The 14,921-nt window shown below is 38.0% G+C and overlaps 1 protein-coding gene across 13 annotated transcripts in view; it reads left to right on the forward strand.

The window, feature by feature from the left end:
* Positions 1 to 948: 948 nt before the first annotated feature.
* ubr4 (ubiquitin protein ligase E3 component n-recognin 4) overlaps positions 949 to 14,921 on the forward strand; it is a 55,983-nt gene continuing 42,010 nt past the window's right edge. For 9 of the 13 annotated variants that reach the window (XM_086278468.1, XM_086278472.1, XM_086278480.1 and 6 more), the window contains exons 1-18: positions 949 to 1,099; positions 3,506 to 3,603; positions 3,735 to 3,838; positions 3,993 to 4,122; positions 4,382 to 4,527; positions 4,702 to 4,801; positions 5,322 to 5,463; positions 5,590 to 5,714; positions 5,836 to 5,960; positions 6,068 to 6,127; positions 6,265 to 6,455; positions 6,579 to 6,678; positions 7,217 to 7,354; positions 7,659 to 7,776; positions 8,604 to 8,645; positions 14,106 to 14,293; positions 14,406 to 14,562; positions 14,731 to 14,816. In XM_086278468.1, coding sequence (XP_086134594.1) covers positions 975 to 1,099; positions 3,506 to 3,603; positions 3,735 to 3,838; positions 3,993 to 4,122; positions 4,382 to 4,527; positions 4,702 to 4,801; positions 5,322 to 5,463; positions 5,590 to 5,714; positions 5,836 to 5,960; positions 6,068 to 6,127; positions 6,265 to 6,455; positions 6,579 to 6,678; positions 7,217 to 7,354; positions 7,659 to 7,776; positions 8,604 to 8,645; positions 14,106 to 14,293; positions 14,406 to 14,562; positions 14,731 to 14,816 — 2,175 coding nt within the window. In that variant the 5' untranslated portion in view covers positions 949 to 974. The remainder of the gene's footprint in view (positions 1,100 to 3,505; positions 3,604 to 3,734; positions 3,839 to 3,992; positions 4,123 to 4,381; positions 4,528 to 4,701; positions 4,802 to 5,321; positions 5,464 to 5,589; positions 5,715 to 5,835; positions 5,961 to 6,067; positions 6,128 to 6,264; positions 6,456 to 6,578; positions 6,679 to 7,216; positions 7,355 to 7,658; positions 7,777 to 8,603; positions 8,646 to 14,105; positions 14,294 to 14,405; positions 14,563 to 14,730; positions 14,817 to 14,921) is intronic. The other 4 variants (XM_086278474.1, XM_086278479.1, XM_086278482.1 and 1 more) reach the window with 2 other exon arrangements.

The following is a 14,921-nucleotide window of genomic DNA, read 5'->3' on the forward strand; positions in this document are numbered from 1 at the left end:
CGGAAGCCGAACGACTTCCTTTTTGTTCTGCGATGGAGAAGTGCTGCCCCCTAAAGGTTGTAAAGGTTACAGCGTCGGTCCTGGTAGTGACCTTTCAGATTAACAAATATTCATGGATTGAACCAAATCCTAAACTGAAAGAAAAAAAAGAAAGCAGATCACTATTGAAAAAAATAGTGTAAGACCGAGATTAATTCATGTGTGGGAAAATGTGTGATGGGATCAAGTGACAGAAACACAAATGATAAAATTTAAAAATAATGGTACCACAGGGGATAATAACAGGATTCAGGTGGAAGACAGAGGCTGCACCCCGACACGTTAAAAAAGCGAAAAATAAAAACCAATTAAATAAAGAAAAACGAAGAAGATTTGTGTATTTAATATATTTTATCTATTTAGCAGTGCATTCTAGGCCTTGTGTGGTGCAGTCAGAAATTAGACAATAAAATATTTATTTTATTTTATTTATTATATGAATTAATATTTACTTTTTTTTTTTTTACTTACTTGATGATCTTGGATAAAGTCCTGTTGGCTTTTTTGGAATCAAAAGGTGTCGTATTACTATATCTATCTATCGTTATACAAGAATATTAACATATGTGGATGAAAGTCACATAAAGTCAAAAACTTGATTATTGGTTTGTTGATGAAGTTAATATTAAAACAATAAAAAGATAAGTTAAACGCGGTAAAACAAAACAAAACAAAACAACCAATATGTAAGTTTTACTACTTGTATATGTAATTATATCACAAATGAATGAAGGGGAAAACATCGCTTTATTCGTTCCTGTAAAATGGGAACTATATTATTATACATAATTTAAAATGGGTTTAGAAACAGTAAACCAGTAAACATTTCGAGTGAAATGTTGGCAGGGCTGGTATCAGAGTGAGAGCGCCCCCAAGATTTACTTACACCACAGTTTCTTCTTCCAGTAACTAGTTTTTTCTGTTAGGATTTCAAGATGGCGTCGAGCGGAGGAGATGGGGAACACGAATGGACAGCGGCAGTTCGGCCGCTTTTATCAGCTTCGTACACTGCTTTTGAGACGAAGGAGCTACCTCAGCTTATTGGGTCTATAATCAACAGGTAACCGGTTAATTGTCAATAAATTGCAGGTTCATATTTGCTTGAATACTGCCTGTGTCCACCTAGGCGTAGGCTAGCTAGCTAAATTGCTAACCCTAGCTTGGTTAGTATAGTTGGATGGGAAACGATACCCATTTTGCTAACGTTAGCGGCTAGCAAGCTATTTAAGCTTAACTTGCACTGGCATGGAGTCAGCTCCAGACGTTAGCTGATATGCTAATGACAGCTAACTTACTCAAAATGCTATTTAGCGTTTCCTTTCTGCTGACTACAGAGTTTGAAACAACGCACGTCTTATGACTGATGGACATTTATCTTTAACGTAATGTCAGCGCTGTGCAAACGTTAAACGGTGTCGCAGTGTAAGCTTTAACAAAATTGCTTCATCATTAGCTAGCTAACACAAACATTAGCCGACAGGCTAACTCGGGGGGCCTTCCAACTGGACTGGCTAACCCTCAAACGCCCCAGCCAGAGTAATATTTGACTACGTCAGCTGACTTAATTGGGCTAAATTCAGCAACACTTGCATTATGAGGCGTAATCTGGGCATGTCATTAGCCAAATCACGCATTATATGGGTGGCAAAAATAGCCAGTCTGCCTAACGTCATCTGCTTGTGGTTAGGCTGGAAGTAGGCGGGGGACCTTATCTCTCCACTCATTTTTGATCAGGTGATGGTGGGTTACCGTCAACTTGTTGTTAGTAAAATTGTTATTTAGGGTTATTGCTTCTAAGACTTGTACTTTAGGTAATGCTGAATGGTTCTGCTTAACCACAAAGATGCTGGTGCAGAATGAACTTGTTATCTCGTTACAACATTCCCACCTATTTATGTTCTCATAAAAGTAGGAATATGTGATATTAGTGCTTTGCAAGTATTGTTGAATGATTTATTTGATTCCGTAGTTTTCCCTTGATTCTCTGTTTGTGGCGTAACATAAGCTAGTACACTGAAATAAAAAGCTTCCTAGTATGTCTGTTGGTTTCGTTTTCCAGTGCAACAGGCTGTATGCAAACATAACTATTACGAGGATTGAAAGTAGTGTTGTGTAGTTGAATTATCCTATTGTGCAGTTTACTATAATAAAAAAAATTAAAATAAAATAAGACTCCATTATCTATGTAAGTATTGGATAAAATGTTTCTTTCTTTCAGTTATGTAATTGTAACAAGCCTGCTTATTAGAGGCCCCAGGTGCTTATGTAAAAGTACTTAAAAAATTCCAACCACACCAAAAGCCAGTTCCAATACCAACAGCATAAACACACCTTGTTTCCTTACATCTCAAGTCCTAAAGAACTATTTCATTCTGTGAAGACAACATTGAAGAAGTAGGCTTGAATTGCTAAAGCTTAAATGGCATACCACGAGTTTGACCACACTGAGTTTGGTAAAGCTGGGTGATAGGTTTATAAATTTTGTGTTCTCACTGTAGCACACTCTAGCACAGATACCAGAATGGCCATGCTATTGCAACTTGTCAATAGCATGTTAGCAATAGCATTCATTTTACTATTTTAATGCTTTTTTGTGAAGGTCATGATTGTTTTTTGTGAAGGTTCAATTAATTATTGATAATATTGACTATTTGTTGCATATATATTGCAATTGATTGTGGTTTGATATATGAAATTTATCTTCTTTTTTTTAAAAAGTTTTTTTAACTGAGACAAACTAATGCTCCTGGGAGATGTATCAGAAATGTTAATTAGTTAAGTCACTGAGGTGGTGTATACTGAAGAACAGTAATTATTTTGATGCTAACTTTTAACCAGATTATAAACCATTTAATAACCATTAAACCATTTTATTCTTTTATTTTATTAAAGGGTTGTGTTGACAAAATGTGTAAGAAATGTTAATGGATGGATGATAATAAATTATAATTATAAGAAGTCTGTTTTAAAAAGTTGAATTAATTTTTAAGACTGAATTCTTGCACAAACACATTGGACAAACTGTAGGTAAGCAAAGTTTACATAATTGCAGTGCCTCAGAGGAATCAATTTCACAATTCACAATGTAATGTCACCATAGCAACAGATGGAGCTGATTCTGTCTATATTTTAAAAGTAAGGCTGCAGTCAGCAGCTGTTTTCTTTATTGTTACTTGGACATTTAGTATGGCAGTTGATTTGATGTACATCATGAGAAGTTGCCATCTGTTTAATGTGACACAGCAGAACATGAGATTGTCCCGTGAACACTTTAACTCCCATCTTTGCACCTCTTACTCTTATTTGCATGGAAGAATTAAGACACTAGTTGAGGAAAGGAGGAGGAGTTAGATCAAATCCACTCTGTGTCACTGTCCTATCTGTATTCTCTACCCCCTCCCCCCAAACAAACTAAAACAACCCACTATAAATGTTGTGTAAAAAGTCATATTTCCTTTGTTTGCAGTGAATCAGACATTCTTCACCACGACAAGCAGTATGAACCTTTCTACTCATCATTCGTGGCACTCTCAGCACATTACATCACCACAGTATGTGGACAAAGTATGTGTATTTCATTTTCTCCTAAGAGTAATAGACAAATTACTGCCACTCACTGACAATGAGCCAGAATCTTTCAGTGAAAACTGTTTTGTTGCTAGATGTTATTTTTGTTCTTTTCTTTGTTTCCCCAGTACCAAGAAATCAATTGCTGTCAGTTGCTGCAGCGTGCAAAGTATTGATCGAATTCTCATTGCTGCGCTTGGAGAACCCTGATGAGGCATGTGCAGTTTCACAGGTAAGTGAGACAGTCAGCAGGGTGGGTGTAGTCAATTGTAATACATTAGTGTAGTCATTTCTAGTTATCACTGATTTGCATTTTCTGGTGGTTTTCTGCTTTCTATTTGTATGGAATTATGTATTGAAATAAAAAAAAAATTGTTTTTCTTTAGAAACACCTGATCCTTTTAATAAAGGGACTGTGCACTGGCTGCAGCAGACTAGATCGCACAGAAATCATTACTTTCACTGCTATGATGAAATCTGCCAAGTTGCCTCAAACCGTCAAGACACTTTCAGATGGTAAGACTCCATAAAGGACAAAACTGAAAAATGCTTCACTGTCCTGGTAGACAACATGAATAAGTTATATGGCCAAAACTGGAAATTCACTGCATTCACTGGAAGGATTTGGACATTTTTGGTCTATTAGTTTTCTATATACTATAATTATTCAATGAAGCTGTGAGTATTTATCTGCCTGGGCTGTCACAGAGGCCCTTTTGATTAACAGCCTTGACATGTGGTGAAACTCTTGTGCCATTTTTTTTTCATTTAATAGTGGAAGATCAGAAGGAGTTACCCAGTGCTGTGAACCCAGAGCTTCGACAAAAAGAAGTACAAATGAACTTCTTTAATCAGCTGACATCAGTTTTTAACCCTGACCTTACCACCATCTTGGCCTCTCCATCAGCAGCACACATGCAGGCAAGTATTAATGACCCAGCTACTCTCGATTGCTATTAGCAGAAGTTACGCAGCTTCTGCTTTTGTTCCCCTTTCCTTTTAAATTAATTTTGTTAGCTGCATTTAAAATAATATTCTGTCACTGTATTGTTGAAAATTATCTTTTGTAATCATTGCATCTCTTGTTAATTACAGGCTGAAAGTGATTGCGATGAACAAAATACAGATCAAGCTGTTCAGACCAAAATGAAAAATGCCTTTGTGTCCCAGAATGTGTCAAGCTTACAGGAACTAGGTAAGTAGTTGTTCCAAGAGACTGGACCTTTGACACTACTATATACAGGTCAGGGTTTAAAAGTTTTATCGCAGCTGTTGAAAGATGGGAGACTAGAAATCTTGGGTTGTTTTTTTTTTTTTTTTTTTTTTTTGAAAAATATCTGTTTAGTAAATGTCACCATTAAGTCACACTATGATGAATATACTTCAATAATTGATTTTCCATACAGGAGTGTATATATACACTGTGAGTGGCTGTAATCCAGAATTGAGTTTGTTTTTTCCCCCACACATCCATGTGGAAAATGTACATTTTTTCCCCCCTATTGATTCAAAATGTCAGATGGTCCCTTGTTTACTTTTCACTCTTGAAAGCACGCTTGAGCTCTAAATTATACGTAACCTTGTAAAAGCACTTTTTCCTTTACAAATTGCAATGAAAATTTAGTTTCTTTAGTAATCCTGCCATTAATTAATTTAAAATGAAACTTAATGAGTTATTATTTGATTAAATTTTTGATTTAATGTAATTTTTCCAGGTGGGTCTGAGAAGTTGTTACGAGTGTGCCTCAACCTGCCCTACTTTCTACGCTACATCAACCGCTTCCAGGATGCTGTATCAGCCAACTCATTCTTTATCATGCCAGCCACAGTGGCTGATGCCACTGCTGTTCGCAACGGGTATTCTTTTTTTTTTTTCTTCTTTAAATCTACTGGGCTAATAAGAAATTGTGTTTAATTTTGGCATCTGGCCATTTCACCACTGGCCCCAACATTAAGTTGTTATCCTGTACTTAAAATACATAGATTTCACTCACTGGTGATAGATGTGACCATGGCTTTGGACACACTTTCCTTGCCTGTACTGGAGCCCTTGACACCAGGACGACTACTGGATATGACTGTGCTGGCTCTAAGCTGTCTCTATGCTGGTAGGTGGTTACATTTTTGGTTAAAATAAAACATACCATGTGATTCAGGCTGCTATAACATTCAAAAACCAAACTAAGGAAAAAAAAAAAACCCATCTACAATGCGTTTTTACTTGTTTAGGTGTAAGTGTGGCCACTTGCATGGCCATTCTACAGGTGGGTAGTGGCTTGCAACTTCGCTCTGCCTCCACTGGTACCAAAGAAGAGGACTATGAAAATGATGCAGCCACAATTGTCCAGAAATGTGTAAGTATTATAACTAATCACTTTTAAAAAGTCTTTAATTACTGTCTTACTAACATGTATATTTTAACAAGATTTAAAAAGATGACATATATTTGTCTTCACAACAGCTGGAGATTTATGAAATGATCGGACAAGCCATCAGCAACTCTCGCAGAGCTGGAGGAGAGGTGAGTACCAATTTTGATTGATATATTGCGCAAATAGAAGAATAAATATATATTTATAATTGACAGTCCTAGACTGTCAGTTATAAGTTAAGTATTATGACTGATATTTTTAAAATTCTCTCTTCTCTGTTCTGCAGCATTATCAGAACTTCCAACTGCTTGGAGCCTGGTGCCTCTTAAACAGCCTGTATCTGATTCTTAACCTGAGCCCGACAGCGTTGGCAGATAAAGGAAAAGAGAAGGATCCCCTGGCTGCTTTGCGTGTCCGTGATATTGCAAGTCGCACCAAGGATGGCGCAGGGTCACCTAAACTTGGTCCTGGCAAAGGGTATTTTTAAATCTTAATAAAGACAATTTTAGTTCAGTAGGTATGCTTATGCATAAAAGGTCATTTGTGTGCATTAATGTTTTGCCTTTTTCTGTTTTGATCTTTTTTGTTTTCCCTCTCAAGACACCAAGGCTTTGGGGTTTTGTCTGTTATCCTGGCCAACCATGCAATCAAACTTTTGACTTCACTTTTCCAGGATCTGCAGGTTGAAGCTCTGCACAGAGTAAGTGAAGCAACAAAAAAACGTGGCTGCATTAAAACAAAACTGCCATTGTAGCCATACTGTACTTGCCACCGCTATCGCTGGTTTCAGATGTCACAATCGTTTGTAGGTTTAAACCCTCTACTGTAAAATTGAATTAAATACTAATGTAGCTAGTTACATTCAAGCCTTCATCTCTTGTTTGAGGAACCAAAAGAATTTTTTTTTAAATTACTGTACCTCAGTTAAATCTTCATGGCTTCATATTTAGTATAAGTTCCTTGTTGTTTTACAAGATTGCATGTTTATTTAAAATTAGACGCACAGATTTGAAAGTTGTTGTATTTTTTGTTTGTTTGTTTGGGTTTGTTTTGGTTTTTTTTTTTTTTTTTTTTTTTTTTTGGTTTTTTTTTAGCATTTTCATTCTTTGTTACCCTTTCAGGGTAGGAAATGAATTCAATTAATAAAAAATTCAAAAGCATCCAAGTATGCGTCAGTAATTACTGAAAGTATTTTGTGTTCCTTAAAAGCCGTTTCCCCCCTTCTGCCAAATCTAAAGGGTTGGGCAAGTGATGGACCACCGGCTGAGCTCAACATCATGGCACAGAGCACTTCCAGCCAGAGGGTTCAAAGACTCATTGACTCTGTTCCCTTGACAAATCTGCTCTTCACACTTCTCTCCACCTCCTACAAAAAGGTGCTGTCAGTTGTATTTGTAATTTGCATTTGCAGTTATGCTGTTTTATTGATTTGAACATTAATTGTGATATTGTGATACAAAAGAAACAAGCAACAGATTTTGTCTGGTTCATTTTTATCTTTGTAGTTTATCCTTTTTTATCCCTTACAAAATTAGTGGATGTCTAGATGATTATTTATTGAAACCAGCCATTTTCAAATGTAGGTATACTGCAGCTGACTTCTCGGGTGAATCCTGGAAACTTTCTGTGTCCCAACCAAACTTTTAAACGTTGACTTTTATTTCATTTATCTGCTGTTAGGCTTGTGTTCTCCAGCGTCAGAGAAAGGGCTCAGTCAGCAGTGATGCCAGTGCTTCTACAGATTCAAACACCTACTATGAGGATGATTTCAGCAGTACAGAGGAGGACAGCAGCCAGGGTATTTATTTTCTTTGGATTCAAACAATTGTTTGTTACATAAAGTATGCATTTACATAGCAGCTCAGTTATGCAAATAAAGAGACATACTGCTCCCTGTGTGCTGCAGACAGTTTTTTCTTAAATCCTGGGTTTAGGAATGCAGATGATACTCTCAACAATTCAGACATTGTTATGCTACTCCTGGATTGATTAATAAAAAAGCAACAACTTAAAAAATACAGACAATCCACTGAAAAACAGGGGATTACATTAGCATGACCATATGTATCTATATTGTAATTATGAAGCACTCTACTTTTGCAATTAATATATACAAAAATGCAATTTATTAAAATATATTGATAATTTAGGGTCAAACTTTCTTGCATTTATGGACAATTAAAAACAAAGATGTTGTCATCTAGCTTTAAAGGTAAAGGGGAGACACATGAACTCACCATTTAAGGACTCAATTCTGTTTTAACATAGTGACCAAGAAGTGTTGTTTCATTCCTACAAGGTATGCTTCAGGTTTCTCTGCATCACAGTGGGGATTCAATTGGTGAAAGTAAAGTCACATATATTTTTACACATTTCCATTTGATCTGAGTTTCTGTCAGTGCTGAGCTGGATAAGATAACAAATGCAGTATTTTCAGTATTTGGGAACATTTTTAAATTGGTTTAATTGAAGGAGTGAAACAAGTGTGCTGTCAGTGGTTAAGTCAGTGAGGTAATGACAGCAGTGCGAAGGGTAAACTCATACATACGCTCACAGTGATGTGATTTAAAAAAATTTTGCCCATCACAATAATACCAGTGTAGTTGACAGTGTCTACTATTTCAGCAGAGAGAAGACAGGAGAAGACAAGTGCAGCTTGTGTCTCAGGTTAGCAGTTTTCTGTCCTCAGGTCAAAGACTTGGTGTCCGCTGTCCTAAATTCATTTTTGTTATTGTATGTCTCACAATTTAGACTCTGAGCCTTGATCCTAACGGCCTAGAAAATGATAAAGCCACAGATGAAGTCTTTGACAAAATACTCCCTGTTATCAGAGTTGCTCTGCCTTATAATTCATATGAACTAAATTAAACTTGTTTTATCAAAGAGGTTCATCTGTGGCTTGTTGTTTTAAAGAATAATACCAGTGGTGTTGATATGTGGGATATTATTTAAACTATTAACTACTGAAGCTTTCATTAAAACTAGTTAATTATCTGAATAATTACACTAACAGTTACTGACAGAAGTCATAAAACATTTCTCAGTGATTTATTTTAAGAGCTTTACCTCTATTACTTTATCATCCTTTTGTCTTCCAGTTTCTGCCTCTTTCCTTTTTCAACAGCGACTCCAAAGAAAGAAGTTTGTTATAAGATAGCTGCTAATAGTAATGCTTTAAAAGTATAACATTTATTGCTGGCCTAATGACTTTTCAGGTCGTGGTTGAAATTAAAATTAAACAATTTTCAGTATGGTATAAAATTATTTTTGAAATTGGCTGTGATACTACAAAATGATAAAATCCATTTTACCCCCGACTCTTGAATCTATTTTAACACAAATGAGGATAAAATTGTTAGAAAACTTATTTAAAAAAAAAAAAAAAAGTGAAAAACTCTTGATGCAAAAATAATCAAGACCCACATCAAAGCAGTGGTATCATTCTTAAATACAATAAATTCAAGTTGTGCTTAATGAGCTTAAACACACAATGCTACATCTTGCTGTCACCTGAAAAGTTCATTTTTGTATGTTGCATGCAGATGTGAATATCAAATTATTGTGATATTCTTTTGAAACACTAAAGTTGTCTTGTTTTTGTATTTGAAAACTTTCAGTGTAGTTGAGTGATATCACCTTTTTAAAGAATATGAATGTTTTGTGCATGGTAAGTGCACAGAGCACAATGAATCAATGAAATTTGTGGCTATAAATTTAAAAACATTATGGGGAAGGATCCAGAGCTAATATAGATGGTACACCCATGTAAACTAAACCAGGCAGTACCATCTCTCTAGATTGGTGCTATTAATTTGTCTCCTAGCTAGAGCTGGTTGGTGTCAGACACCTATTAGTGTTCACTGAAACCAGCCAGGTCAATGCTGCTCTGTTAGGAATTTTTTTTTTTTTCCTCCATAGCTAAGCAGAAGAGTTTTACAAAGATGAATGCGTCTTATTCTATTCATGAACTAATTTTTTCCTCCAAGGCAGGGTCTAGGAGAGACTGGTCAAATTTGTAATTTGTTTTGTTAACTTAAACGCACATTCTCCAAAAAGTTGATTCTGTTCATCTGGACCTAGCGTTTTGTGGGAGAAACGTTTCGTCACTCATCCAAGTGACTTCTTCAGTCTCAGCTGACTGCAGGTTTCCCCAATCTTATAAACAGTGCATTTGCATAATGACTGAAACCAGCCCACTGAAGGAACAATGGGCTGGGAGGTCAGTTCCTTAATCTTAATTATGCAAATTCTCATAACCATTGATCAACAACCACTGACCAAAACCCACTGATCAAAGACCACTGATTAATGGCCATGAGTACCATTCACAGACAGTTGGGGAATGGCTGCAATCACAGCATTGTAAGATATACCCTTAGGCCCCCTCCTCGATTCAGAGATGGTCTTTCCCTTTTCACGTAAATGGCCTCCTTGACTCCACTCTCAAACCAGCGTTCCTCCCTGTCCAGGATGTGTACATCCTCATCATTGAAAGAGTGTCCACTGGCCTATAGGTGTAAATAGACTGCAGAGTCCTGGCCTGACGAGGTAGCTCTTCTGTGTTGTGCCATCCGCTTCGCCAGAGGTTGTTTGGTTTCCCCGATGTATAAATCCTGGCAATCCTCCTGGCACTTAACAGCGTACACTATGTTACTCTGTTTGTGTTGGGGGACCCGATCCTTGGGCTGGACCAGTTTTTGGCGCAGCGTGTTTTGGGGTTTGAAAGCCACAGAGACCCGGTGTTTAGAAAAAATGCGTCTCAACTGCTCCGATACTGCTGACACATATGAGATCACTACAGGTTTTCCCTTGGGCAGCGGTTGTCCTTCTCTCCTGGATCGACTGGCGCTTTCTTTAGGTGCCTTTCCAGCTTTGACAAACGTCCAGCTGGGATAACCACATTTACTCAGGGCCTTTTTGATGTGATGTTCTTCTGCCTCCCTGGCCGCTGTGTCTGTGGGGATGGTGTTCGCTCTGTGTTGTAGCGTCCTAATGACACCCAGTTTGTGCTCCAGCGGATGATGAGAGTCAAACCTTAAATACTGATCCGTATGTGTAGGTTTACGGTAAACGTCAGCTTTTAGATGTCCCCCATTCCTGATGGAAATCTCACAGTCTATGAAGGCTAACCTGCCACTCTTCATATCCTCCCTGGTGAATTTGATGTGTCGGTCCACCGAGTTAATGTGATCCGTGAAATGTGGTATGTCCTGAGATTTGATTTTCACCCAGTTGTCATCCACATATCTGAACCAATGGCTTGGTGATGTTCCAGGGTAGGATAGCAAAGCCCTCTTTTCCACTTCTTCCATGTACAAATTGGCCACGATGGGTGAAACTGGGGAGCCCATGGCACTCCCATGTTTCTGCCTGTAGAATTGACCCTTGTATGTTAAGTAGGTGGAATGAAGACACAGTTCCAAAAGCAAACACACTTGGTCGATGCTGAGATCCTGGCCCTGAGGTTGGAGTCATCCAGTAATCTCTTACGTACTACCTCCAATGCTTCCATGACTGGGATGCAAGTGAAGAGAGATGTAACGTCGCAGGGCGTGGCTCAAGAGTTGGGAGTTCGCCTTGTAATCGGAAGGTTGCCGGTTCGAGCCTCGGCTTGGACAGTCTCGGCCGTTGTGTCCTTGGGCAAGACACTCCACCCTGCCTACTGGTGGTGGTCAGAGGGCCCGGTGGCGCCAGTGTCCGGCAGCCTCGCCTCTGTCAGTGCGCCCCAGGGCGCACTGACAGAGGCGAGGGTGGCTGAGGCGAGGGTGGCTGAGGCGAGGGTGGCTGAGGCGAGGGTGGCTGTGGCTGTGGCTACAGTGTAGCTTACCATCACCAGTGTGTGAATGGGTGGATGACTGGATGTGTAAAGCGCTTTGGGGTCCTTAGGGACTAGTAAAGCGCTATACAAATACAGGCCATTTACCATGGTTTCATCTGCCTCCATAATGACATCTCTCACCTTCTCAACAAAATCCAGGGTGTTCTGGATGTGGTGTTCAGAACTGCCCACCAGCGGGTTGAGGATCGAAGCCAGAAACTTGGAGATGTTATAGGTGACCGAGTTGATCATGCAGACAATCGGTCTTAAAGGTGCACCCTGTTTATTTATTCTGAAGAAGTCACTTGGATGAGTGACGAAACGTTTCTCCCACAAAACGCTACGTCCAGATGAACAGAATCAACTTTTTGGAGATTTACTTCCCTGGATGATTGAGAATGCATCAAGACGTTAAACGCACATTGACAAAGTGGAATGAAAACCCAGTGGGGACTATTATGAGCAATGCCGTGCCTATTCTGAACCTTAGTGGAACCTTGTGACATCTGTTAGTTGTGGTTTGTCCTTGACAAGCATGCTGTATCAATAAATAAGAGCCACGAACTTGACAGCAGTGCACTTCAAAAAAGAAGATTGATTGCATTTGTCATCAACAGATCACATCTGTTTACATATCCTACAAGGAATAACATAGCTGTCACCTGAGTTAAATCAGATGGCGAGTAAGGAAGCCATAGAGACTCTAACTTTCTTTGTGGTTAAGCTGAAAGCGTTGGACTGAAACTATTATCAATAGGTCTTAAAAACCTGCTTTCAAAGAAATTACTCCTGTATCGTACTGCAGGCTGAGCACACAGAATCAAAATGCCTGTGAAACAATTTTTCAGCAGGTGAGGGAAGCAGTTGAGCTTGAGTTGGCGACCTATTAGAAACACAAGATTTAAATGAGTTTTTTCCCCTCATATTTAAATTCAATGTTTGTTATATAGGTGCTTTTTTTTTCTAAATTCTTACTGTGAATTTTTATTTGGTAGAATATGAATTTTTCAAGCTATCACTGTAAATTAATGTACAGTATTATGTAGTTCTAGGCTGTGTGACAGTCAGTCTTATATTTTTGCACCAAAACATTTAAAGAGAAGTGTGCACATTTTATATTTTATCATATTTTTGACCGACTGACATGTTGATTGTAGCAGTGTTTTCTGCAGAAGGTGTAATAATGCATCCTCACGCTCTGTTCAGCACATTCAGATTCTAAGCAATCTGAGAATAACGTGTGCTTTATGTTCAGCTAATTCTAGCATTGTTTCTTATTTTTGCTAGAAACACACAAGAATGTATAAAATGTGTAAAAATTCTAATGCAGCACAACTTGGAGCTCATAATAATATAAATTAATTTAAAGGAATGATTGTGGCTTTCCTCTCCACCATCTATGGTAGCTGACAAACTGCAGCATGTCTTTTGTTACTAGCAGATTTACTTCCACTTTGGATTGCACTTGTCTTATACAAAGATAAAAATATAAATCAATACAAATTAATATGTTCATGTATTCTCAGTGACAGCAATGAAAAGTGCATGTCTTTGAAGATAAATTGTGTAACATCCTTATGTAGATATTCATCAAGAGGGAACTGGTTATTGTTTGCTTCTTACTGCAGTCTTTGGATCTTGTTCACCACCTTCACTGTGTTGTACACTCACTGGCCACTTTATTAGTTACGTCTTGCTAGTAATAAGTTGAAAATTTCCTCATTGTTTGTGACATGGAAACAGCAACTTGCTAAAAATTTTAGTCCATATTGACATGGCATCATATAATTCCACATAACTTTTTCATGCCTGGCTACACGTTTTACTGCTTCTTTGCAGGGTAGTAATGTTTTGTTTGTTTGTTTTAAAGCAACTGGCAAACAACATGACATTGTTGTCAGGCAGCATATTTTTAAGATCATGACAATTCCAAGTACACAGGGGCTCATAGTGTGGTTAAAAGAAGGCCATTATACCACCACAAAAGGACCAAATGGTCAATAAATACACTGCGAGCACACTAGCAAATTGGCCATGGGGAGAGGATAGTGTTACTCAAGTTAACCTAAAGCAGTCAACCTCGGGGTAATACTGAAATGCGTTTTAAGTTCTACCGTGTGAGCGGTTGAAGTTTGTTTAAACAAATGGTAACTGATGGCCAGTGTCCAGTGAGTGTAGTTGCCATGAACTATTGTGAAGCTTTGTTTTCCTTTTATTGGTGACACCACTGCTACATCACAAATACTTTCATGAATGTGTGAGCATTTTACCTCAAGATGTTTATGTAAATAATTAACTATTCTTTACAGATGATGACAGTGAACCTATCCTGGGGCTTTGGTTTGAAGAGACAATTTCACCAAGCAAGGACAAAGTGGCTCCTCCACCCCCTCCCCCTCCACCACCTTTGGAGACTTCTCCCAGACTGAAGAGCCCCAGCAAGCAAAATCCAAGCGAGAACGGCAACATTTTAGCTGGCCGTAAAGATCCCGAACTGGTGAAGACAACATATAGATTGTTGCTGTTACAATGCATACAATACTTCTTCTTTTTTTTCTTTTTTAATAGGGCTTATGACATTGTATCATCTCAAATCTTTGTTTCTGCAGTTCCTCAGCTTAGCATCCAGTATTCTGAATTTCATCACCACCTCGATGCTAAAATCCAGAAACAACTTTATCCGTAACTACCTGAGTGTGTCTCTCACAGAACAACACATGGCTACGCTTGCCAGTATCATCAAAGATGTGGACAAGGATATCAAAGGTATGCTTAACAAAAAAAACCCAAAACAAACAAAAAAAATTGCAGTTATTCAAATATAAGAATATTTACCTAAATTCATAATAATTTGCTTTGCAGCCCTGCAGACTTGAGTATTTTGACAACAGTGAACATCTATAGTTATGCGTTGTTGTTTCTTTTACCCCACAGGGTCTTCAGATGAAGTCTTTTCTTTAGCACTGTATCACTTCAACCACACCCTAGTGACCTCAGATCTTCCCTCCCCAGCACTGCAGGTAAGAGGTTTTGCTTTGCTTTCGTTTCTTTGCCACTATATGAAAAAATCTTTTAACAACTACTTTCTACAACAAACTTAAAATTGATTTTTTTTTTATTATCTC

The sequence above is a fragment of the Aulonocara sp. 'chitande type north' Nkhata Bay genome, linkage group LG20 (genome assembly GCF_057382095.1).
Source record: "Aulonocara sp. 'chitande type north' Nkhata Bay isolate Kocher_YH1m ecotype deep benthic linkage group LG20, A_spYH_male_GT1.1, whole genome shotgun sequence".
Taxonomy (NCBI): Eukaryota; Metazoa; Chordata; class Actinopteri; order Cichliformes; family Cichlidae; genus Aulonocara; species Aulonocara sp. 'chitande type north' Nkhata Bay.